A 25,935-nucleotide genomic window follows, 5' to 3' on the forward strand; every position below is an offset into this window, starting at 1 on the left:
AAGAGCGGAGTGTTCACAGCTGTGCTGCAGCTACAACACACCTGCAACCAGACCAGTCCATGGGAGAGCTAACCCCAGTTTTGCAAGGACATTCTGTCCTTCCTCTAAAGGAGCATCATCTTCCCACCGTAAAACAAGCACACAGCATACAAAGTGCTTGTACAGAACAACACAGCACAGATTCCCCTTTAGGTAACTAACAGTAATTCAGCCCAGAGACAGGTGAGCATCAATAGAAAGCAGTTAATGTCACCAGAATTACATTTACCCAAACAAACACTATTTATCATATGGTGTAATTTTTAACCAAGACAACTTATATTTTGAACACCAGTAAGAATAGTTTTAATGCTTCTAAGAGATACATCGGTCGCACAGGGAGCAGCTTGAAGGTTTAGGAGGAAGCAAGGAAGCACTTTTTCCTAAGACACTCTGAATCTACTGCCTACTTACGGTTCAATGCTGACCGGGGTGGCTTCCCCCACTACTGTAAGAATCGGAGGGGTAACTTCTGAACTATCTGCAACAAGAAGGAAGAACGGCTCAGCTTCACATCTGAGATTTACTTTTCACACAGTTTGCAAATCTAATCAGAGCTGTCCATCTCTGAAAAAAAGTATCCCCAGGCTAACTAAAGGAGTTTCAGATGACCAGGGCCTTCCTCCCCTCAGCTCAAGATACTGATCTGGGAGAGGAACTGACTTTTCATTCCCAAGAACGTCAGGAGGGGGCGTTGCAGGTTGCTTGTGAACCCATCTTAACATCCATGCCCAGATGGAGCAACACTGCATTTCCTGCACTCCGGCTTCCCAAACAATTAGGAAGAAGCTCCAGTTTCACACAAACACAACTCCTAAGGGCATGATGTTCCTCCTAATGCTCCACAGTTCCCAATCATAAATTACACAAGAAAGGAAGGTTAAAATGCAACTTACTTGATCTAAGCAGAGTTCTGTGACCACTTTTGGGCGTCACGGGAGGTGCAACCGAATGACCGCTTGAAGACAGGATAGCGTTAAAATACAGCCCAGATCCTTCCCTCACTGGACTAAGGATTGGGGGAGGAGTGTAAGGAGGTAGCTCAAAGTTCCTATCTGAAGGATGGTCTGCCAGACGGACAGGTGACCGTAAGTGGCTCTGATATGGAGTAATGTTAGAATAAACAGGTGGTGCAATAAAGGTGCCGGCTTTTGGTGGTATGAAGAGTGGCTCGGGTCTTGGCCGCTGCTTTGGTTTTCGGGCAAAGCCCTCTGCTTCATCTTTTGGAACAGCATCTTCATGCTATTAGGGAAATAAATTGTATTGTTAATTTAATTTAAAATCTCAGGTTGTTTGAAAAACTTCAGTGAGATTACATTTTTTTCATGGCAGCTTAAAATCTGCATAGAACAGTTGGAGGATGTCTCAACAATCAGCAGAAGGGGAAAGTGAGAGGAAGAACACAGGGAATGGAATGGACTGGACACAGGAACCATTGGGTAGCAGCTCTAGCTTGTGATTATGAAGTTATATTTTACAAGAACTTCATGTACATCTGGTCCAACCTTCATGGCAGCTTTAAAAGAGAACAAAAAAGCACAGCAGAACTCTAGTACAGATACACCACAACCCTGATACAGATACACAGTGACACCAAATAGTGGTAAGAGAACATAAGACAATATAACAGTATTTTATTAGATGGTCAAGCATTTAAATGCAGAGAAACCTCCCCAGATGCCTGCCATTCCTGTGATATCTGAACATTCTGTTGTACTTCTGGATAGAGGAGAAGGGAAATAAAAATATCAACGCACCCACTCAGCACTACCATGCTGCAGGGGAACAATCAAGTACTGACCTTCAGAACTCAGTAAAAGGTTTCAATTGCATGAGAATAAATCTTCCCTTTGGATTTTATTCACATTGAGAAATATGTGCACTACTTAGAATTTATTGGTATTTATGTATGCATGAAGAAAGCATTCTTGACACAGACAGACTACTATTCCAGTCTTACTGCCCATCTGGCTTTATTCACTGTTTAATGAATTTAGTGAGGCGCTGCCTGGCTTTACTAGCATTAGCTGTAGGTCATAAAAAGCCAGCAATGCCCAAATACACGGCAACACTATGATAAAATCCCCAGACTATGTACATTCCAAGTTCAAGCCTTGAGATCAGACTATTTTAATAGAAAAGTTCATGGCTAAAAACTGTGTGATTAAATCAAACAGATGTGCCTTATCTCTGGTTTCTTAGTGCATCCATACCTGACTCGAGGTCTCCATGTTAGTATTACGATTAGACCGCCTCCGAGTGACTATCACAGAAGGCTTCCGTTCACAAGGAGCTCGATCGTTTGTTTGGCCTCTCTGGAGCTTTCCATCCTCAGACTTTTCCTTTTCAAGGCTCTGCAAGTCAATTTTTCTCACTGGCACAGACACAGGAATGATAAGAGGCACAAGGCTGTTATCCTCCCGGGCTTTTTTGGGAGCTGGTGAAGAACTGGTGAATTCCACAACACTCTTTGAAGCTGCAGTAGGTCCTGGAGCTGTTACTAGCACACTCTTCTTCTCTGAATTATCCAGCTCCTAAGAAGAAAAATAAGATTCCTAAAAATTCTGTATTACTTATGTAATAAATGAGATACCATCTCCTTTTCAGTGTATATCAAGTTTCTCAAAGCAATTTGCAAGCTGAAATGGATTTGGAAGTGTTACTGGAGGAAAAAGAATACTTCACAGTGTTACTAAAATTTCATAGAATTACTTGAGGATTGCCTGTAGTCTCAACTGCCAGAACACTTATATAGGTCATTCGTAAGAATTGTTTCACTACCTATGTTTTAACATTTCATTTTCTATATGAATTTGTGTCCTGCTTTATAACTTTCAACAACAGCTCTTCAGTTTTAGTAATGATCAAAAGCTGCAGGTTATTAATTTCAAATATTGGATTTCTGCTCCAGGGAAGACTGAACTGTGATAATATCTTAATTAAATCTCTCACACACAAAAAAAACCCTAAACCCAGAGCTAGTTTTTGCTTCTTTTTTTTTTTTTTTGGACTCTGGAAAACATTAAGTCTTCAAAATAAGCCAGATAACAAGACTGAGCGCATAAAATCTACCATATCAAGAAGATCCAGCACTGCCTCCTTTCAAGGAGGCATTTATTAGAGCTGGGCTAAGTTGCACCGAAAGGTTTATTCCATAACTGACTCTGCAGTTTTTAAGTCCGACTGCTTCTTCACAGACACTGCAGATATTTTTTTTTTTTTTTTTTTTTTTTGGACTCTGGAAAACATTAAGTCTTCAAAATAAGCCAGATAACAAGACTGAGCGCATAAAATCTACCATATCAAGAAGATCCAGCACTGCCTCCTTTCAAGGAGGCATTTATTAGAGCTGGGCTAAGTTGCACCGAAAGGTTTATTCCATAACTGACTCTGCAGTTTTTAAGTCCGACTGCTTCTTCACAGACACTGCAGATGTACACCTCTACCAAAGAGTGATGGAACACATACTTGTAAAGTCACAAGTGGCATCCATTGTCCCAGAATAAGCCTCAGGAGAAACTAATGAGATCTGAGGACCTGCCTTCACTTCAGGCTGGTGACAGGCTCCTGTACTTTCCCATAAAACTACCAATTTTGGGTTTGGAGGGCATTCATCAAGTTCATCATGCTGACAGACATCACTGGAGTCCACTGACTCTAGATAGAAAGGGGTTTCTGTAAAGTTTTGTAGCTTCCCTCCACCACTTTCTGGGTACAGCAACACATAATGACAATGTGAATGTGTGAAAAAGCACCAATTCTGACCAATGTAAAAATCTCAGGTACTTCCTGGGTGCTACACAGACCTCTGTAGGTCAAGAGACCTGAACTAATTTGCTGACTACAAGAAGGAAATTATGGCAGCTCAAAAGTGCCATAGTCACCCAAAAATGTCACTTTCCACTGGCTTTATGATAGGTTTACCATGCTTCTTTTATTTTCAAAACTGGGGGGGCAATCAGCAAAGGACTCCTCCTCAGAGATGGCAGAGATGATCCCTCCAAGACAAAAGAAGAACAGGAGACCTGAATAGTAGCACAGATAGAGAAAAAGCACCAGTAGGGACTTAATATAGTTGAGACATCCTTAAAGATGTTCTGGTCCACACCACAGCTTTTCTGATCACAAAAGTTCACACATACCTAATGTTTACAAGAGGCATGACTAATTTTGGAATTAAGCCCTTTGCTTCAGATCCCTAAATAGTTTCTCAGCTGTTTCATTATTCTCAGAGGGAAGCAGAAAGGATGGGACCTGCTAGGGGTTTTTTGGCTACCTCCGCATCCCTGTTGCAGAATTTGGGGCAGGAGGGGTGCTGGATAACTTCAGCAAGTGCAACATGTGGCACTTTCACTTAGACTCTTGCATAAATACTGAGGTATGAACTAGTCATCTAGAGTTCTCCAGGAAATCCACAGAAACACATCAGACATCCTGGCATTGATCCTGTCTATCCTTCAAGGTGTTTCTAAAAAACTTAGAATTCACAGAAAAACCCAACTACAACAGCTGGAAGAACTGTTCTGAGGCCACATCTGTGATCTGATTAGAAACCACACCAGCCTTTTAAAAACACCTGCCCACATAGTGCCTTCTGCTATCATTCTGCATCATCTGCATCAAGGAGAGGCAGCTTCTGTCTGCAGTCAAACCAAAGCTTGTCCATGAAAGAGGCGAGACCAGAACTACAATTCTGCAAACAAAACTTTTTTCTTCCTTTTGTTTGTAGCAGCTGGTGCCCTGCCCTGTGCCAGGGGAAAGCAGCTAGGTAAGCAAAACCTGTCTTCCTTCCATAAAGGAATATTTAAATTCAGACACCCTTTAAGACAACCATAAGGTTTGAGAAAAGTTTTCTGTACTAATAGAAGACAACAAGTCACACTGAAACAATAAAGGAGTTGAGAATTTACTGCAGCCTGCAGGCAGCAACAAGCTTGCATCACCTGAAAAAAAGGCAGCCACAGGCCTGTTCCAAAGCGTCACTCTTGCATGTACACTGCATGTAGACAGATACTGCTGTCCAGAATATTATTTTTGCATAAAGTACGCATACCTAGACTGGGATGATCAAAACATTGGTTCAAATTATGAATGTTACCTTCTTCAATCAATAATTTAACTCTATGGCCTTCTACACACTCTTCAGATAACCTATGCAGAGAAAGCTTCTAGGTCGTTTCTAACAGAAAGATACTCATAAGAGAAGCAGCCCACTCTCATTCAGCAAACATATTTTCTTTTTCTCCCTCGCACAATATCCAACACCTTAAAGATGTAAAATCCATCAGACCTCTGGTAAGAATTTTATAATCTTTCAAAACCTCATCCTGAAAACCCGCAGAGATCTAAACATCAAGAATTCTTCTGCTAGTGCCATTATGCTTGCATAACTGCAAAGAACAAAAGAGTATCTGTCAAAACACTTTTCTGGTCTTTACATTATGAATCAGACTGCAAGCAGACGTGCCTTCAAACAGCCAATTTCTTGCTTCATCTCTCAGGGCCTTTTCCTAAATGCTCAATTTGCTTCTTCTTGACACTTTGTTAGTGATCCAAGTGCAATGTGAATTGCAGGCCTTCTGCAATATAATCACACAATGGCTGGCAAAGTATGAGCAAATACACCATGCTACTGCATACTACCAGTTCTTTATCAAATCTGCTGGTTCAACTGGAGTTAGAGCAAAAAGGATTGGAAGACAGCATTAACCAAGTCAGGTCACTGTTTGATTTCTGCTGTCCAAGAGATGAAGTAGGCTATGGATATTCAGCTCATTGTTTTCTAGTTTAGTTCTTTCACTCAAACAGCACATTCTTCTAAGGAGAAGATGGGAAAAAATAGTGACAGACAGACTAGGGTAAAAAGGATGATGAAAACAAAATGGGCAATAAAATGCCTTTCCCTTTGTTGTCTGACTGGATAGCAACTCAGATATCAAAAGTGTAGGTAAAAGCAGCTCATGTTACGTATATTTCATCAGCTTTTGGCGAGACAACTTCCAAGGAAAAATGTGCCTCCCAGGAAGCACTCAATAAAAGATTAGGTAAACCACAACTGTAAGAAAAACATTCAAAAACAATCCCTCCAAAAACCCCCACTCAACTCCAAAAATCCCATCACTTGTCTCCCAATAGGCTAGTTAATTTTGAACTCTGTCATCTTGCCCTAAGGAATATATACTGTTCAGTTTAGACTGATGGGATATCAAAAGGTTAGGAGTAGTGAACTACCAAATCAGTCAGCACTAAATTTCTTCCCCATTATGTCCTACAGGAGGTCTACAGGCCCTCAGGTCATTCTTAGAAACAGGATGCTGCATGCGACAGGCTTTTGTCATGCCTGGTATTGGTCCTTCATGTAAGTGAAGCCTTCTTAGAATTTTAATATTTGAGGAATACTGAACATGTAAATTGCATTATGTAATTTTTAGATAGCACATTTTAGAAACACTTCAACTGCTGAAACTGAAAAACTGGCAGGTAAGCCTAAGTCTTTTAACAGAAAAAAAAAGAGAATGTTAAATTGGTAAAAAGACAAGTAAGCTGCTTATATCTGCCTCTCAAAATTCCTCATCACCTTGAGACCTAAGCTGAAAACATCCATATTTTCATGTCATGGGCTAAAATAATGTTTGGTGTTAGTGAAATAAAACTGTCCCTTAGTGGTTTCACTACACTACATCTCTGTTCCCCCACATCTACGAATTACAGTAGCTGAACTCTGCCTCCACACCAGAGCTGCCCTCGTTGCACACTTCAAGATACCATCTTATCCTGCATATGTACATAACTTACCTTCCTTTCAGCCCTATTTTGTAGTGTAAAACATGCTATATGGTTAGGGTCTATACCTTACCTTTACATTCTGAAGAGAAGCCAGTTCAACAGCTTTTTGTGCCAAAGTCAGCAAATTGGCTTCTTGAGAAACACGTCGCCTCCGTCGGGTACTCTGGATTACACCACCTCTGACACTCAGAAAATCATTAGTTCTCTGACTGTTTTCTTCAGCTGCTGCTGCCTGCTTCTCCTCATCTCTACCATTCTGGGCTGCAGCTTGCCTGTCTGTTTCCATCTGGCACTGCTCACTATTCACCAGGACATCCTTCTGCCCCAGATCCAATCTTTTGGGGTGCAAATAGCTACTTTTACTGTGGCCCAGTGACTCAGGTGTTTGCTGTATCGGGACCTCTTGCTGATGTGTTTGCCAGTGGTGCAGAAATAAATTGCTAGGTTGTTCTTCTGCCTGCTTAGAAGTCAACACTTCTCCTGCAGATGTCAGCAGGCCACCTTCTTTGGAGAGTCTCCGTGACCTTCTTGGAAAGGGAATCTGCGTCTGAGGTAGCACAGTCTGTTGGTTCTGCTCTGTTAATGCCTTGAATAGCTCCTGGTTCCTCTCTGCTTGCTGAAATTGGTGTGGCATCATGTGATGCTGAGGTGCTGCAGCTGCCACATGAGGCTGCGCTATAGAAGTTGTTTGCTGCAGACCAAAGGTTTGTGTGGCAGCCTGTTGCTGCTGCTGCTGCTGAGGATAGAAATTTTCAAAGAGCTGTAGCTGGGGAAGAGCTTGCTGTTTTTGTTGTGCAGTAAATGCTGGACTGGAAGAAGTTGGGGCTTCTTGAAAGACATGTAACAGCTCAGGAAGACCTTGCTTTTGGCCTTGGTGACCAAATGCAAGTTGGAAAGGCTGCAATGGCAGAGTTTGATTCTGCTGCTGCTGTTTCTGCATTTGATGAAAAGAATTCATTTGAGCTTGCTGTCTAACCAGGGCTTGTTGTTCCAGCTGAGCCTTTTGGGACATCATCTGCTGGACAGCATCTCCATATAAATCCAGCTGTGACACAAACACTCCTTTCTCTTGATTTCTTTTAAGGGCTTCTGGGTGGCCATAGAAGCCTGGGGCACCAGCATTGGAGTGGGGTCCTTTTGGGTTGCCCCCAAAAACCATACTGTGGTTCCACATTGAAGGTGGAGACTGCCAGTGGCTGTCACTCCTCTCTGGCAACCGGTTTCCCATTAGTGAATTCTGCCATTTGACAGCTGTTACTGACTGGGGCATCATCACTGATTCTCCCCTATCTTGATTGTAAACAGAGTTCATCAGAGCAACGTTGTTGGGTGCACTTGTTAATCCTCCTGGATGAGAAATCTCCATAGTTTGAGAGACTGATATATTCCCTCCGTGACCATAGTACTGTCCTTCCTTAAGCTGCTGCTGCGGTTCCTTTGATGGCACTGCTATGTCCTGCTCGTTAAAATAGGCAACTCGTTTCCCAACCCGTTTGCTTGAAGACTTTTGCTGAGCCTGAAGATTCATGGTTCAGTCTGTTCTCCCAGTCTCACACACACAGTATTTATAATCCACCCATCCCTGAGGCTGGGGGAGGAAAGGCACAGCAGTCTTTTTTTTCCATTCAGCTTCAGTAATAAAGGGCAGGAAAGAAGTCCAGATGAAAGTGCATTCACTTCCTTTTTCTTTGTGTGCTTCTCCCACTTCTTTTCACTCTTATACTTTGTGGTTCAGAGGTCAGTAGGGTCCACTTAGTTACAGGTCCTGAAATAGAGAAGCAATTGCAATGAATCATCTAGAGACATAACTGGCCTATGAATGCTCATGTGATAAACAACAATGTCTATGCCTGTCCCACCTCCCATGGAAATGAAGACCAGGATAATAGATGGAAGAAACAACAGATCTGACCTGCTAGAAGAATGCAGAACAAAACAACTTAGTTTTACAAAATAGGTATCACACTGTACTTGCATGATGCAACTCCCTATTGCACACAGAATTCTGACTAATCACTTAAGTTCACCCTGAAAGTTTTACTTTTACTCTTTAGTACCTCTGATCTGGCCAATTACTTCCACATCTTTCTGTAGCCAGAATAATCTGGTTTTAATCTTAACTCAAAACCACAAAACAAAAAACTCTCATGGCTTGCCAAAAGGCCACATTTCCCAAAGACCTTTTAAAGACATGTATGTACATGAAGACTGCAGCCAAACTGCAGCAAGACGCTCAATACAGTATTCTGAAGGAAAAGGGTCAGGCAACAGCCCATCAGTCACACACATTCACCACCAATGATTACAGATGCTTTCCAGTCAAGAACTGCCCACCCAGCATCCAAGCCCTAGGATCCCATCCTAGGGCCACGGCCTGCTCAACCTGTGGCTTTCTCAGAAGTTTTCTTTAACAGCTGAAAGAAACTGCTCCTGCTCAAGTCACACTCACTGAAAGGTAGTTCAGGCAGCTGTTCTTAAAACAGCTGCTTGCAGACATCAGCAATTATCTGTTAGTGTAAAGCTACAAATGCAAAAGAAGAAAGCCCTTCCAGAACAGGCACTCTACAACAATTCTACCCTCCTACCCACTTCTTCCATGAAGAAAAGCTATCCACTAACTCTAAGAGGCTAGTTTGCAGGATTAAGGTCTAATGCGTGAACACATACACTAGTATTCCTATTTGGACACCTAAAACCTTTTTAGATCTTTAGTTTTAAATTCAATTATATTACCACATTACTACTACTAACATTCTAGTGTAAGTCTCTATTCCTATCCTTTTCAGCGTGCATTCTGTTCCACTTTAAATGCCACTGCCAATACATTCCAGGAAAATTACAGCAAATTGTAAAAATCCTATTCTTATTACAGCCCTTCTGTTACATAATCCAGTTTCTCTTGAGTGGAGCAGGTAAGACTAACACACACATCCCCTCTAATGAAACCTGAAATCTATTTATCCCGCTTTCTAAAATGAAATATAATAAACCAAAATTATATAGCACACTGCAGTCCTATAACCTGAGCTTCCTCAGACAGATCTGGGTACAGTGCAGGTTTTAACACTGAGGTGGGGTTGGGAACGTGACGAGGAGGAAAGGACAAAGAGTTTTAATTAACTTACGCAACTTCCACCTCAGAGGCCAAGCTTGGCTTCAGTGCCACTGGAGCCATGGGACTGTTTCAGAGTGCAGTGACTCACTTCCTCAGGCTGTTACATAGCTGTTCCCCCACACTGCCTTCCCTTCGCCTTTGGCTACAAACCATGGACCTCTGCCACCCCGCATCACAGAGCCAGGGCATTCCTCCCTCCTCTGAGCACAACATCTCAGCTCATTTCCCAAGACTATCACAACAGGATGAAAATAACTCTAGGAGAAATTATGGACACGTGAGATGGAAAATTCTCTCTAAACTGCAACTAGTACACAAATCAAGATTTCATAAAGTAAGTTTTTCCTACTTCAAAATTTCTCTAGGAGAGGAAAAAATGTCTTACAGCAGGAAACTGAATCCCTGGTAGCAAAATGTAGAGGTGGATAAGCTGCTATATGCCTCTCAGAAACCATAAAGCTATCCTCTCTCCTTGCTTTCTGCAGGACTGCAAATGTATCAGAGAGAACAGCTAAACTTCAACACCTGAGGTAATACTACTAAGAGTGATTTCTGACAGTCTTACTTTGTGAAATCATCACAAGCTATTTTTTTCTCCAAACTAGGCATTTTCCTTCCACTGATGCTTTTGTAACGCTCAGTCACATCATTCTGATAAAAAAGAATGCAATGTCTTCTGTATACTAGAAGACATTACCAGTAGATCAAGTTTTAACCTGACAGATTTCTGAAATTCTGCTGTAGACTTTTTATACTGTGAAGAAAAATACAACAATAAATGTCAAAAAGATGGCATTCAACTTTCAACTTGAAGGGTCCTTGTTATCAAGCAGAGAAAGAAAGAAAGAAAGAGTCCAGCTGATGCTGTTCTTAATAGTTGTAGCTGGGATTTGCAGCTACCACACAGAAAACTGCCAGAGGACCTTTAGAAAGAGGACTCTCACATTAGTAAAAAGCATTGCATTAGCACAACTTTCCAAGCCTACACTTGTGTGGACTTTGGTTCTGCTTTTTCTATTACTAGGTAAGAAGACACCAGCATCACAAGGTCTAACTCAGACCAGTTTAGAACTGCAGCAGTCTGGGAAAGAGATCTAACAAAACTATTAAGATGCAAAGCATAAGAAGGAGTAAGTTAAGAGATAACCTAAATGAGGGAAAGGAATATGTACAATTGAAGTTGTTATTCAGCACAAAACCCAGGAAGAGAGATTTAAGGTAATTTGAACAAAACATGTTTACTGAACATCCCAGTTCTCCCAGTTACATGGAAAAAAAACTACTTAAGAGATCACCAATATAGAGAAGGATTTGGTGCATCTGGTATTTGATGGTAAAAGAAAGTATCACAAAATTCGCATTTTAGAAGTTCTTTCTATATAGAAAATCTACAGAAAAGTATCTTCTATGTCATCCTAATAATAACAGCTCGTAGTTTAAGCTGCAATGATAAATGTTCAAGTTGCAGCATGACTATGCTTCGGGAAAGCTCATGCTTGGCAGCTTCACTGCATGAGCACTGTTGGCTGACTAAACAGGCTTACCTCCCTGAGGTTGGGGGAATGAGCTCACACAATCATCATCCCAGCCAATTACCAGCTTTGGGGTTTTTCTGCTTTGTTTTGTTTTACTTGAATTTCAGCACAAGAGTCAGCCTGCAGTAGCACAGGAAAATGGCAACACGCTTCCAGGCTTAAGTGCTTTGGAGCAGTACACCCTGGACCATTCCTTACCTTTGAATAAAGCACAGAGCCAGTTCCAATACTCTAATTCCTAGAAGATACTGTGTCTTGCCTCCACATATACAGAAGTGTTATGATACTTAGCACTGCTTTTACACTGCACAGAGAAAAAGCAGAACCTAGCATCAGTATATTTTGCTTTAATAACTTTAAGATTTGGTATGCAACATCATCAGTTATGTTCACTTCCAGGAGCTTCTGACATTCAAGAACTTCTCCTGAACTTTCTCCAGATGAATACAAATTGTACATCACCTCCTTTAACACTGTAAATATTTTCATACCTCTAATGGATTTTTGATATTCTCTTCCACACCTAAAAAGAATGACAAATTAGATATACATATCCAATGGGCACGTATTTCTGGAAGGAAAAATACCAAGGAAAGTAATTCATGGCACCTTACTGAGAAAAGTTTGAATTAGCATTTTTAGCTAAAAACTTCTCTAGCATATCTGCACTAATGCATTAAACAAAATCATAAACACATATAAAACACCATATGAGCTAAATTTATGCAAAGAATGCTGAAGGACTTCCTGAAGTATATAACAGGACTATGGAGTCTCTTCCTGCATGCAGGATTCTGTTCTGAAATTATGAAGTCCTTTCAAAGGAGATATTGGAAGCATGCAGGGCACAGACACTCAGAGCCACTCAATAGGCTGTTACCAGCCAGACCACCCATCAGCAGATTTTATCCAATTCAAAGCAAAATTATTGAGACATCCCTACCCAGTGCAGCTGTCTTGTCACAGTTTATTATTAGCCTAGAGAGAGCCTGATATAAAACCTTAACTAAAGTTAAAGATTATTTGATTTAGGGAACAAATAAAAACCACTCAATGGTAACCATTTAATGTAAAATATCTCTATCTCTCTTCAAAACTTGTTGCCTGTATAACTGGCAACTGTTGCCTGTATAACTGGTAAGTATCCACCATTATTCCACTTCTATAAATATTCTCTTAACTAAGCATATGTATATTTGTACAGTTTCACATATCAAGTTCATGACCTCACACACTGTAGTAATCTTGAACTTTACTCTTCAGATCAGTTTTTGAGGGCTGTGCTGTCCTGTGCTTTGTTCAGTCCACTTGCTACATCAGCTATATTTGGCATGATAAGCAAGTTTAAATTGTGTACATTTCTCATTCTCCTTTTAGATAATTTGCCAGCATTTCTCTCTGACAAAATGCTGCAGAAATTACTCAGGAAAGACTCAGATTTCTCCTCAAACTTCAGCAAAATTAAGGATGCTGAGAATACTAACAAGTTGTAGTTGCAGTTGTAGACCATCTTTTAGTCCATCATCTTAGCTTTTAAATTCCTCTCTTTTAGGGTTTTATTCATGTGAAATAAAGTGTTCCTCTGTTCTAGCTAATGCACATTCTCAGCCTTAACTGCAACAATGCTGTCACTGTTCCTTACAGGAAATCTGTCAGATAAGGGCGATGACAATTATTTCTCACAAAGTCCTCCTGCTGCCAGCAAGTGAAATTATGGTTCTCCCCGGTAAGCTCCATCACTTTCAACCAGGATGATGGACAGGTTCCAAAAACAATCTTACATTTAAGACAAATGCAGCAAGTTACCCCGTGTCCTTCTGAGACAGAGCAATCAAATCTTCCTTCTCCAATTTGCTCATTATTATTGTAAAATCCCACATTTATGAAACACATGAAGAATTATAATATATATTTTAATAATAAGGAAGAGAAACAGAGGAAACAACTCACTTCTAAGATCACACAACAAGCAAGGTCAAAAATTAAGCAATATAATTTAATAACTACCAGTTCCCCTTCAAACCTGAAAGAAAACCTGGGTTTAATTAAATCTACCTGTGAAAGATGGAAAGCGGGTATGCTATTCACACATGTGCAGAAAGGGCAAAAACTTTTAAATTCCTTCAGTGCAATAGAAGGTCAGAGGAGGCTCAGAGGGGTGGATTTTGTTTCTGGCTTTTGTGGTTTGCATTTTTGAAAATGACTGGAGAGTTACAGGTCATCACAAACTTGTTCCAGCTAGCAGGGATCTTCTGCCTCTGTGAAACCACTAGCACTGTTTGCAAAAGTCTTGAGTGAGAACAGAGAAAAGGCTGAAAGCATGGGTCAGTTTTTGTGTTTGTAGAATATTTGCAAAGCTTATTGCACATAACCTATGCTTACTCTGCTGTATACAGAAACAGCTTCAATCCCTCCTTCCAAAGCCTCTCCCACATGCTCACTTTGTCACATTTTCTTCCAGACAGTTACCTACATCAAAATTCCTGCAGATTGTTTTCAACCTCCCACTCACCACCTTCAAACACCTTGAACAACACAGCACAGAAAATAAACCATGTTTGTAAATTCTATACAGTTAAGCACAGCAATCTATGTTCTGAAGAAAGCAGGGGAAAACTCAAAGCAACTACAAAACACAATATTGTGCAAGAAAGCAAAATACATAAATACAAAGATGATGGTTTTATGTTTCTGTCACTTTACCACCAATAGTATGGCATTTTCCAGACATCCTGAATGTCTGTCTCTATAGCAAAAGGTGTGTTTTCTAGGAGTGTGGAACCAACTGAGTAGTCCTGCAGTTTAAAAGAAGCCCACTATAAAATAATGTAATTAGGTATCAATCATCTCCCCTAACACCTCCAAGTATGAAACTAATCCAGGGAACTTATCAGATCAAAGTCCTAGAATCAACAAAGCCTATGAAATGGGGAAGGCTTACTTGTTTCGTAACACTGCATAGCAAAAAAAGGAATCCTACAGCAGGCCTGTAATAAAGACAAAGAGATGAAAGGAAAGCTGCTTCACAGACAGACAACAAAAGGGAAAACACAGCATCCAGGAAGTTTGGCAACTTCCACTGATTCCTGAAGGTGCCTGCCTGAGGCTAACAAACACATAGCTAAATACGTAGTATGCATATGACCTGCCCAAATTTTCATGTGATTGGCCCATTTCTATTGCCGAGCAAGACTGAGGCTGTGACTGACTACTGGGGCACCTCTGCCCTGAGGACACACTTAAAATTACTGTGCTGCCACTTTCACTTTCCCATTTTCGGAGGATGGGAGTTAATAAAACTTTATTAAACCACTGTACTAACCAGAGACTCAAAAATGAAACCCATCAGCTCTGTGAGGTGAAACATGTGAGAAAGTGGTCATGCTGAGAAGGACCACGTGCCAGCAAAATCAGGTCACTTGTACTGGACAACCAGATACCCCAAACTACTGCTCCAATCTAAACCATTCCTGACATTCAGCACCACCAGAGTTAATTATCCACAGCGAGCAAAAGAACACAAAATGTAGAACTACCATATTGTCTGGGAAAAATATACACACCCAAATGGAAATACATGAACTACACTTCACAAAGTAATCAATCCAAGGAGAAACACAAATCCTACTTCAAGAAAAGATTTTGCTTTGTGGTAAAGGAGGTAATAAATGTGAAACACTGAAAATGCAATCCTTTAAACATTATTTAATTAGGTACATTTCTGTTCCAATGGTCTTCAAATTCACCAAAGCATCCCCTCTGATTCTATCTGGACCTACTTTTGACATCCATGGATGTGATTTTATTTATCCACATCACCACAATTTTTCCACACTCAATCTAAACACACAGATCCATCCCTAGTATGGGAGATGTTACAGAGAATGATTTTGGAATTACAGGGTCTGAAGCACCTCAGACACACCTCAAAGGGAAGTTTTCAGGCAACAGTTCTATGAGGGGAAAGTCATATACTGTTGCTGAACACTTAAAAATAACCTAAGTTTTGGGGTTGTCTTCCTCAGTTCAAGCTGTAAACCTGGTTACAAGTTTATTGGAGGTTTCCTTTTCAAAACACACCCAGGATTTTCCACATAATTTTGTTCTAATAGATGAGGAAGAGACAAAAAGTTGCTACAAAGAAAATGCCCATCAAGTGCTGATTAGTCTTATCCTTATAACAAACCAGACAAACCTGGCTTACACAAACAGCTCCACCAGAAGAAAATCGGTATGGATGAGGTAGGAAAACTACTAAAAAGACAGACTAAAATTTTAAAACTTAGCAGATAATTAAACAAACAACAAAAGGGAAAAAAAAAAGCCACAACCAGATTTTTTTAAAGGAACTGACAATGTTGCTTCTACCAGCTATTGAAAGGATATGTATGATCTTCACTTATTTTCAACCAAAACTCTGAGTGCTGTTTCCAAAATAATCGAAATTTCATGCAAACCTCATTACATGGAAACAAATTATTCATGATTTGCAGCAGACTAGTCTTTTGTCTTGCACCACGAGAGAGGCAGCTCCACAATCCGGACTCTTGTAAACACAAACACAGGAAAGCCCATCTTTACAAATGGCTTTGCAACACAGACCAGGCTTATCCTTTAATAAAATACATACATGACACATTCCTTATATTGGCTAATGTTTATAAACTGTAATGAAGTTAGGAATAATTGTTATTATAATCTGTCATGATGATAAACCCTGATCTGAAGAGGTTTGGGCAGTCTTAGAGAGCAGAATGAGCACAGTAATTACGGAGTACGAAATGCTGCTTTCAGGCTTTGTAAAGTTACAGGAACATCATTCCTTCCCACTGGAAATGGGTTAACAGTTCTAATTGTAAGCCCTTAGACACTTATTTTAAGCTTTTTTGTTTGGAGTTGTCTGGGAAGGCAGTTGCTAGCAACAGACACTAACATGCAGGAATCACAGCAGGCTCCAAAGTCAGAATGGCAAAGAGCAAGCCAAAAGCTTTTCTCTGCCCTCGCCTTCTCATACCTGACAGGACCACAACACATCCTTCACTCCAAATGCCTCTCCTGCCACAAACACACCAGCTGCAGAATTGCATGGACAACTCAGAGACAGACCAAATCTCTCAGCACTTTAGCCCTGAGAAGAAAGCACAACTGAATGCACTGAGCTGCAACAGGAAAGATTGCTACAGGTTCAGTTGTTCCCATCTCAACCTCTTCAGCACTCCAGCAAATAAAAAAAAACAGGCTTGCACAGACATCCACTGTACAGAACAACAAAGTCTGAGTGTTTTACAGATTCCTTTGAGGCTCTGCAAGGGGTAATGGGCTACAAATAAGGGAAAAGAATGGTGTCAGTTCATAGAGACAGTGATACTTTCCATTCACAGAGATTTCTTAATGAGAAATATAAAGGTACTCAATTCCTCAGCCTGAGCCCCTGGCAGAGACATTCTTAAGACCATCAAGCAGGCATCATCACTCACCCAAGTCTGGCTGGACAATAGCTGAGACTACACATACAGGCAGAACCCTGGGATCAGCATCCAGCTCTGCTACAGACACGCACCTTAAGCAAGCCACTTCAAATTGTTTCATAAAATAATACTTGAAACAAAAAACGTTTATATTAATGGAGTATTTTGAGGTCATAGAAGTTGTATTATCTTTAACAACAGCCACTAACTGCCTAGATGGAGAGTCTTCCACAAAGACTCTTAGAAGTCTAATTTCAGACATAATGCAATCAGGGTAGTGATAACCAAAGAAAAGGGAGTAAGACAAAAAGTGAAGGAAAAAAGTCGCACAATAACATAGTTCTCTTTTGTCACATGCCTGCCTCTATCTCACTTGACCCAGAAATATCTTTGTTTATCAGCAGTTATCTAAGCTGAAGCAATGCTGACCTTGGTTTGCCCACATCCACACACTTGCAGCAAACAGATGACAGTATTGACTGAGTGCAGTCTTTTACAGCACTGACAGGGCTTCAGTTGAAATTTCTGAAATTATGTCTTTCAGGAATTCCTGTTGACTATAAAAGGGTCTCTTTATTATGCTGGTCTGTTACAAGGTACAGTAAGCTCTTGGCCATGACTGGGGCTGTCAGGCATTACAGAAATGCAGCTAAACAAACGCACACCAGTACTGGGAGTAAGAACACTGAAAGATGTGGGCAAGCAGGATCATCACACAGAGGAAAACAGGAAGGTATTGAAGACTCCAGGGGCTTAGAGAAGTCTGATTTCTCAAGCTTTAATTAAAAAATCAAAGCACTCTCCATGTTTCTGGATTCAGAGCTCCCTACCAGTTACCTGACAGACACCTGCTCAATCCCCTCCTTTTACCCACAGGAATTTCAGTGGAGGAAGGAAAGAGCAGATGGCTGGTACCAATACTGGATCAAATACAAAGCGCTTCCATTTCTGTAGTGGCTAATTTGCCTTACTAGCATTATAAAGCACTTCCACTATGGGGCATAAGTGACATCAGCCTCATATGGACCCAGAGCAAAGTCAGAAATTTCCTAAAGATTCAGCTCAACAAACCTACCTGAAACCAAACAACCCACTTATTCTGTGCTTTATAACTAGAAAGAAAGTAAGTTATTTGACAACAGCATGAGGAAAAGTGTTCTCTATAAAGAATCCTTACAAAGTTATTTTAAACTGAGCAAAAGACTGAGCTGTTAGTAAAACAGAGTTGAGGTCATTATGATTAAGTTCAATATTATGAGAAAAACTTAAGTTTATGCATTAATCCAGCTGTAGATGGAATTCTATGAGTTTTAAGCAGATCAGAAGTATCCTGCACTTGCACAGTTTACTCTGCGAGTCCTCGAATATAAATATATTTTAACTGAAGCCATAACACTTTGATTCAATAATCCCACATTACACTTTGAACAGCTGTATTTGCTAAAGATACAGGCTATGAAATTGCTATTAACAGGAACAGTAAGTCCCTACAAAGTGTGAAAAAAACCTCAGGATATAAATAATTGGAAGATCAGACTTACTAGAAAAGCTGTTAAGCTGCACTAAACACTTGACCATCTACAAAAGAAATCACTAAGCATGAAAGGAAAAAAAATCCATTATATTATATAGTTTTCACTTCAGAATGAAGGGCTAATGAACTAATCATGTCTTCAGGTATATGGATTCTATTAACCTGATTGTCTCACACCAAATAAACTCAGAGACTGATGCTCCTTTACAATCCATAATGCATCCAGTCATCTAGTTTAAGGCCAGTTTGGATGGGGCTCTGAGCAAGCTGGACTAGAGCAAAGTGTCCCAGCCTTATTCTGATTTTGTGATAATGGATTCTAAAAGATTCTTTCACACCAGGTAGATAGCACTTTCTTATTTCAAGTAGGTTAGTTCAAGTGGTCCAGCTTATGTCCCACAGCATCTGATGACATTACTTTTTTCAACACATCTCCAAACAATGAGAATGAACATCCAATCTCTCATCAGCAGGCTGACATTTGTTACACAGTTCTTCCCCATTGTCATGGTTTGACACTGGCACAATGCCAGTGCCCCCATGAAAATACACGCTCCCTAGTGTCTGCTGTGAGATGTGACCAGGAATAAGGAAAGCAGGCTCCTACTTAGGAACAGAGGGGAAAAAAAGTTTATTAACTAAACTACAAGAGAAAAGGACACATACACACACATGGAAAATGAAAACCTCACAAAAACATTTCCTCCTCCCCCCACCTTATTTCCAATACAATACATCTCCCAAATTTCGCCATCAGTCCATTATGACCCTGTAAATACTCAATTCTCAATCTGTCAAGAGGAGAGGAGTCCTTCTTGGGCCATGGCGACCCCTTCCTTTCTTGTCCAGTGCTCTCACCACCGAACAAGGACCAGAGCTGCTTCCAGGGTTGTCCTTTTTTAAGGGTGCTTTGTCCAGTTCCAAAAAGGGCACAGTCTCACCTTTGGGACACCTGTCCCCCCCATATTTTTCCACTCCCTGGGGCTGAGGAGTCTCCACCCTGAACCCTCTTGGTTCTGAGGCATTGCACCCCCTGGATGTAGTCTCTGTATCACAAGGAAGCATGGTTCTGTCCACGGCTATACAAAAAGAGTCCAGCAACAAGCCACTCCTCATCTCCCCCACCCAGGGTTCTTCTCTGCTCTTCCAGCCTCACTCACTGCTCAGACTTTGATCACTTGCCCACTTCCTCTTTATCCTCCACTCCATCTCTGCTCCAGAAAAGGTCAATACTCTGCAAGGTCTTCATCATCCAAAAAGGGTTAAAAGCTCCTACACACGGCCAAGCTCCTTCACCGCTGCACCCCCCCCCCGCCCTTTCCCACTCCTTCTCCACAGGCCGATATCAACTTCAAGGCCACAGTCCCAAGCACCGACTTTCTCTCTCCCGTCTCCCGGGGTGGGGGGGCTGCCCAATGCCTCCTGGTGCTCCTCCACCCTTCCATCCTCAGGGCCGGCCTACCCTCTCAGGGCCGCATTGCTTTTCCCCTCCCCCCAGGGGAGAGAAAGACCCGAACTCTTCCCCCCGGAAATCAAAGAGACTGCTCCCAGGGGAGAGCTCTGCTTTTAACCCCTGTGTTCTCAGAGGCGTATCCAATACCCAAGTGGCCAAACCAGGTGCCAATTAAAATCTGAACACCTAATTGGCCTGACCACTCCATTCCCAGAAAACCTACTTCCTGTAAAACCACGACACCCATGTGGAAAAGATCTATGAATCCACCAAAGCAGAAAAACATTCTACCAGTTATTATATCACAGACAAATTTCTCCTGCAGAAAGTAGTTGAAGGAACTTGTCCATGAACAAACTTCCTATTATTGGAATACTTACCATTTACATAATACTTGGCAACAGTTAAAGCAATATATCAACACCAATTCACTCAACTTCACAACATGTGTTACTTGCAACATGCTGTATTTCTACCAGGTACACAAAGAGAGACAAAGCAGTCTGTTTTGCACTAAAAAGCAAAAAGGCAGCCAAGATGAGGTTATTCTTCTGTATTTCCTTTATCTCAATTTTGTCTACAGACTGCATTTGCAAGATGTCAGGTAAAGCATCTTCATTTCGAACAGTTATACTGAATTCAGAAACTACTATAGAACACTACTTTTTAAGTATGCTGTACAACTCCCCCCCCATCCAGAGGTAAATTTTAAGGCAATTTGTATAAAAGTCACAAACTCTTCTAAAGCACATGAAATTTCTCTTGTAGACATAAAGGCTCTAACATTAAAATATACATGTCAGTCATAGCAGAGATCTCTGATACTCCACAGATGCAGTGTTCCATAATGCCTTCGCACTCTCCTCAAGCTCTGCCTGGAATTGCAGCCTAAGGGGAAGGGCTCTTCCACTTGCATGATCTGTGGTGGTTGGGGTTTTAGTCTTCCTTTTTTTTAAAAGAAAATGACAACACTAGGCAGGTGTACTGCTCTTATTGTCCACGGCTTCATTCCCGGCGCTATAGTACAGAAACCAAATTACAGCAATTTCTATTTTACATTTTACATAAAGAGTATACTCTTAATGCACTTACTCTGGCAATGTCTCTAAGGGACCAAATTACTATTATTCCCTTTTTATTGAAGACAGCTAAGTCTGGGAAAGGGAGATTTTAAAATTACTTGCCTGAGAGGTCTAGGACAAATGAGATAACCTAACTCGGTCTCAGGTTAGTGCCTATCCCTTCAATCATATTTAGTGTCTTACTCAGTTTGAAATCCCATCCTAAGGTTGGCTAAAGTGCACATGAAACCCCTCCAAAACATTTCTTCCTATTTCAGCCCGCCCACGAGACCGTATGCCATGCATATTAATAAACTCAAGATAAGCATACAGCAGTCAATGCAGGTTTATTGTGGATCTAAAAATACCATGCTAGCTTTTACTAGAGTTGTCATCTCTAAGACTTATGTGCACATACGCTAGCCTTGGCTGTGGTGGTGTCCAGGGCACACAGAGAAATTCAGGACACTAGGCAGACCTATTCAGGTGCAATCATGACATTGTTACTAACTTTGCCTAGGAATTAGATAAAAATGCTGAAGAATCTCACCCAATTCCTTCCCTGCATGCAATTTCAAAGTCATAGGAACAAAGAAGGGAAGGTATTTATTTATACCTATTAGTTGATTAACGCTGATACAAGCTTTCATATGTTTACATCAGATGCTTATGAGCATTTATGCTTATGAGCACCATAAGCAAAAAAGCACAATTTGGAGACAGAGAATCAAAAAAGAGGGCTCTAAAACCCTGTAAGAATGCTTTTAGCAACTACCATGACATTTATATTCCTCCCATCTTCACAACCACATTCCCAACCACCACTCCAAGAGAAAAGAATTTTTTTTCTTTTCCCACAACTGCAACATCTGAGATGCCACAAATAAGAAACAGCTTTCAGGCCCACAGGGAATGGTTGCATTGGAACTGAATGTGATGCCTTGAGAGGCTACCTAGAACAGAGGCTAGATAGTGTTAAAGGAATAAGATAGGTATTTATTCAAAATTTATCACGTGTTCAGAGCTCACTCGTGCAGGGACAAGCTTCCACATCTTCCACTCCTTGAACCCTCTGACTGAATGCTCTGTTTCACCTGGACAAGAGCAACCAGTACTGATTTTTAGCAGGAGGACAGCACACATCACAGCAGCTGGACTACAGGAACAAGGGTTCTTTCAGCAGACTGCGGAAAGAGCTCTGCCACTGCTCCCACTGCCCCTTCTGAGGGCCCCAGAAGTCAGGGAGCACCATGGTCCTTGGCTACTGCTTTGACCTGCAGGAGCGAATGTCAGATTTCTGTCATTGAAGGGGTGAGAGGGGGAAGGGATGATCAGAACCATCACACATTTGGTTGTGAAATATAGCCAGGTTTCACAGAAAAAATAAATAAAATAGGGCCCAGAGTTTTTTAAATGCAAACAGTACAGATGAAATTGGCAGTGTCATTTTTCCCTTTACATAAAAAGATATGCACTTGTCACAGTTATTTACAGGGGGGGAAAAACAAACAAACAAAAACCAGCAACAGAACTAAGCCTTGAGAGCTATGCATGAGGAATGCTGCCAGGATTACTCAGTCAATGCTCTTCCTAAGTCTTGCACCACTTGTATTTGTGGTTTTGTTCTCTCTGTCTTACTGAAAATCTTGAACATTGCACAAAAGTTTCCCTTGCAGACAAAACCTGACAAATCAGAGTCACAAAAGTACTGTCAAAGCCACAAAAATGAACAAAAAAGCAGAAGGAAATTCACACTCATTGCTCTCTGCACATTAGACCATCAGGAAAAAAGTTTAAATAAAAGAATGGTTTTTACACATATACAGATCCTGCAGGTAGCAGGCTAAGTTTGTATTACTGCAGACGTTTCTGAACTCAGTGGCTCTGCTTAAGCAAACTTTCCACACCCTTCAGCTGTCTGCAGCTCACTCTCTGCAAGACTTGTGACCCTGGTATTGGCACAAAGCTTCACAGTAGCACCAGTGCAGAGACAGGGATTATTCCCTCAGCAGCATTTTCAGAGGCCCAGGGCTGAAGAATTCACGCTTCCAATTGAGGTCACGCAAGATGGTCGGTTTCCATTCGGTTTCATTTGTGTTGCAACACACAAGAAGCTAACAAGTGAGAAAAGGGAGATGACAAAAAAACTAGCAGAAAGAAGAAAATCTCCTCAAACCACAAGTGTATCGGTCCCTCCAGATGCTTTTCCTCTTGCTCCTACATTTCCAGTAGATTTTGTCCATTTTCTAGAATATGATGCCTTCCAGTTAAACATACTTAGTTCCACAAAGACATCATGGCAGTTCAAACTGTTCCAAAAGACATGAACCACCCACCCAATCAGGCCACAATAATAACTTCATAGTGTGTCACCCCCTTTTTTTTTTAAGGTAGCTTTTTATAACAGGTAATTTCTTTAATGTAATTTTTTTACTTATACCCTACCTGGTAATAATAAGATAAATCTGGACATATAAAAAGCTGCATCCAATAAAAAGAAGTTGTTTATAATTTTTGTTATAGTTCTTAGCTCCCTTCCTTGAAGAAATATAAGGTTTTCTAAAACATTTTCTTGTTACTAAATATATATGTATTTAATTTTATGCACAGATACTTGCATGGTAAAGAGGAATTTGCACTTTTTTCGTATATATAGAGAGAATGTTGTGTGCCAATTTTCTCAATATCCCTGGGAAAACTGCTCATAGTTTCAAATATTGCAAATTGTCAAAAATAATTTGAAAAATTTCATACTCTAAGCTCCCCTTACCATTCAGTAGACATTGGATTTAAAAGTTCAAGTTTTTAAAAGCAGCAGCTGGAAAAACCCCACCTGTCAGTTCCTCAGCTCCCAGGATCATTTCACTAGCTCTCTAGTCAACTTCTAAAGTAAGTGTATCTGCAGCTCCAATGTTAAAAAGGGAAATTGCCTTCCACAATTCTGATTTTATAGTTTTTATGCCTTAAGTAGGTAAAATGACATTTTTGGCAGTCTTTGAAAAAACTGTTTAAAATAAAGACCATAGCAATAAATATACTATGCTTGCCTAGCTGCACCATAAAAATTTCCTCTGCTGAAGATGGACACATTTTTTTCCTGTTCCTTGTGGAGAATTAATTCTTCAGCAACAAAATCCAAGTCCTGATGCGTTTCTTGCTAATAATCTGTGTACTTACAACAGTATCTACTACTGAGAGTGACTTAGCTGTTACACTAAACTAGCCTACGAATATTTTCCACCATCATTCCAGGAAGAAATGGAAGATGTATATTTGTAATTGGTTAACACTCTCTTCCCTCTCCCTCCAAGTAAGCAGCACACACAGACACACAAAAGGCAAGGAAAACAATTAAGCTTCCAACTCCTGAATTTTGGCTTCAATTCCCTCAAGTAGCTTCATGCACAAAATCAACATGTGGAAAGAATAATCCACGGTGACCAACTTTGCTGAGGCTTGTGGAAAACTGGCCTGTGCAGCACAGCAAGCTCCTGCCAGAGATCTGCTGCAGCACAGACCTCAGCGAACGTGCACCACAAAAGCAGCACCATGTCCTTCCCAGGCATTCTGGACAACCTCAGTGTTTAAAAGCAATCCCTGACCACCTCTTCCACCCCACACTAAAGTTTAAGAACCCCCCCCCCCTTTTTTTCCCCCCAAGAAAAAAAATAATACAATTACAAATGTATGCACTAACTTAAAGTCATATTTTACTCTTTAAAGCATGCAACTTCATCACGTGGCCCCAAGGCCTCCTCTGGATTATTGGCACCATGTCTGTCAGGAGATGCCATCAATTTATTTTAAGATACACAGGTTGGTGGTTAAATCTACCAATTTACTTTCTATTTGGAACTGCTGTTTTAAAGCAAAATCCCACCAGTAACAACTCCTTCTTCATTAAATATCTTAAAATTTGAAAATTAAGGGATGGACGGTACTTCAATAAAGTATTTATTAAAGAACTCCCTCATTCATGAATAAAAAAACAAAAAAAACCCCGGGATGAACTTTTACCAGATCCACTATTTTACAATTGTAATTCCTTCCTGAAGCAGCAACTCTCGTAAGTGCTGTCTGCATATGATTTCAGCTCAGTGAAAAAATATAAAAATATTTTATAATAATAAAGCTCAGTGCTTTGCTTTATTATTATAAAATATTTTAGGATGTGCATCTGTAATTACTAAATATGTTCCAGATTTGAAATTTGTTTTAGTATCTTATTTTTCTGCATTTTGGAGGTAGCAAAATGCTGGGTTTCCCCCTGACAGGAGTGTTATGCTCCCCTGCTCTCTCCAAGCATACTGAGTAGCTCAGTTCTGTGTTACCCAGGCCCGCTCACACTGCTGTAAAAGAACTGCTTTCGCCCAGACACTTCTGTAGGCATCTGGGCACCAATAAATTTTAATGTACATTGCTGTTTTAGCTCCTGGTCGCTGTCTCCCCAGCTCATCTAGTTTTTCCAATTCCCTGAGATGCTTATCTCATTCCCACTAGACAGGAGTAGCGTTCTCCAATCGCTGCTAGAAGAAGCTGGTGTAAGCACAAATTTCCATTTATAGATCGCTATTAAAAGGTTTCCTCTCTTGCTCAGGCAAACACTCAGTATGATTACAATTCATTTGTGCATATATCTGTTAGAAAAGTTATTTCCTCTTATAGAGAGGTATATTTATTTAGCTGCTCCAGTACAGCTGTTCCAAAGCCACTTGGAGTCTAAAAGCATGCTTTTCTGATGTTGCATTTCCCAATGAAATGCCTCAGCTGCTGAGTAAGAGCCCGAGTTGATAGCCTTTAGAAACATTATCTCTCAAAGGGTCTGTGTCCCCCGGCAGCAGAGCTTTCCGTCCCTGCAAGTCACGAAGCCCAGGCTGCCTCCCGAGAGGCACCCGGCAGCTGCCCCTGCCCGCTGGCAAGCCCCGACCTCTCGCTGCCGCCGCG

The 25,935-nt window shown here is 40.8% G+C and overlaps 1 protein-coding gene across 1 annotated transcript in view; it reads right to left on the minus strand.

Annotated features, from left to right (window-relative positions):
* The window catches only part of ELMSAN1 (ELM2 and Myb/SANT domain containing 1), a 55,139-nt gene that overhangs the window by 16,610 nt on the left and 12,594 nt on the right, over positions 1-25,935 (minus strand). The window contains exons 2-5 of the mRNA XM_005417561.3: positions 6,896-8,590; positions 2,253-2,573; positions 936-1,281; positions 454-520 (exon numbers count right to left, since the gene is read on the minus strand). Of these exons, the coding sequence (XP_005417618.2) occupies positions 454-520; positions 936-1,281; positions 2,253-2,573; positions 6,896-8,353 (2,192 nt within the window). The 5' untranslated portion in view covers positions 8,354-8,590. The remainder of the gene's footprint in view (positions 1-453; positions 521-935; positions 1,282-2,252; positions 2,574-6,895; positions 8,591-25,935) is intronic.

Source organism: Geospiza fortis, unplaced genomic scaffold (assembly GCF_000277835.1).
Source record: "Geospiza fortis unplaced genomic scaffold, GeoFor_1.0 scaffold54, whole genome shotgun sequence".
Taxonomy (NCBI): domain Eukaryota; kingdom Metazoa; phylum Chordata; class Aves; order Passeriformes; family Thraupidae; genus Geospiza; species Geospiza fortis.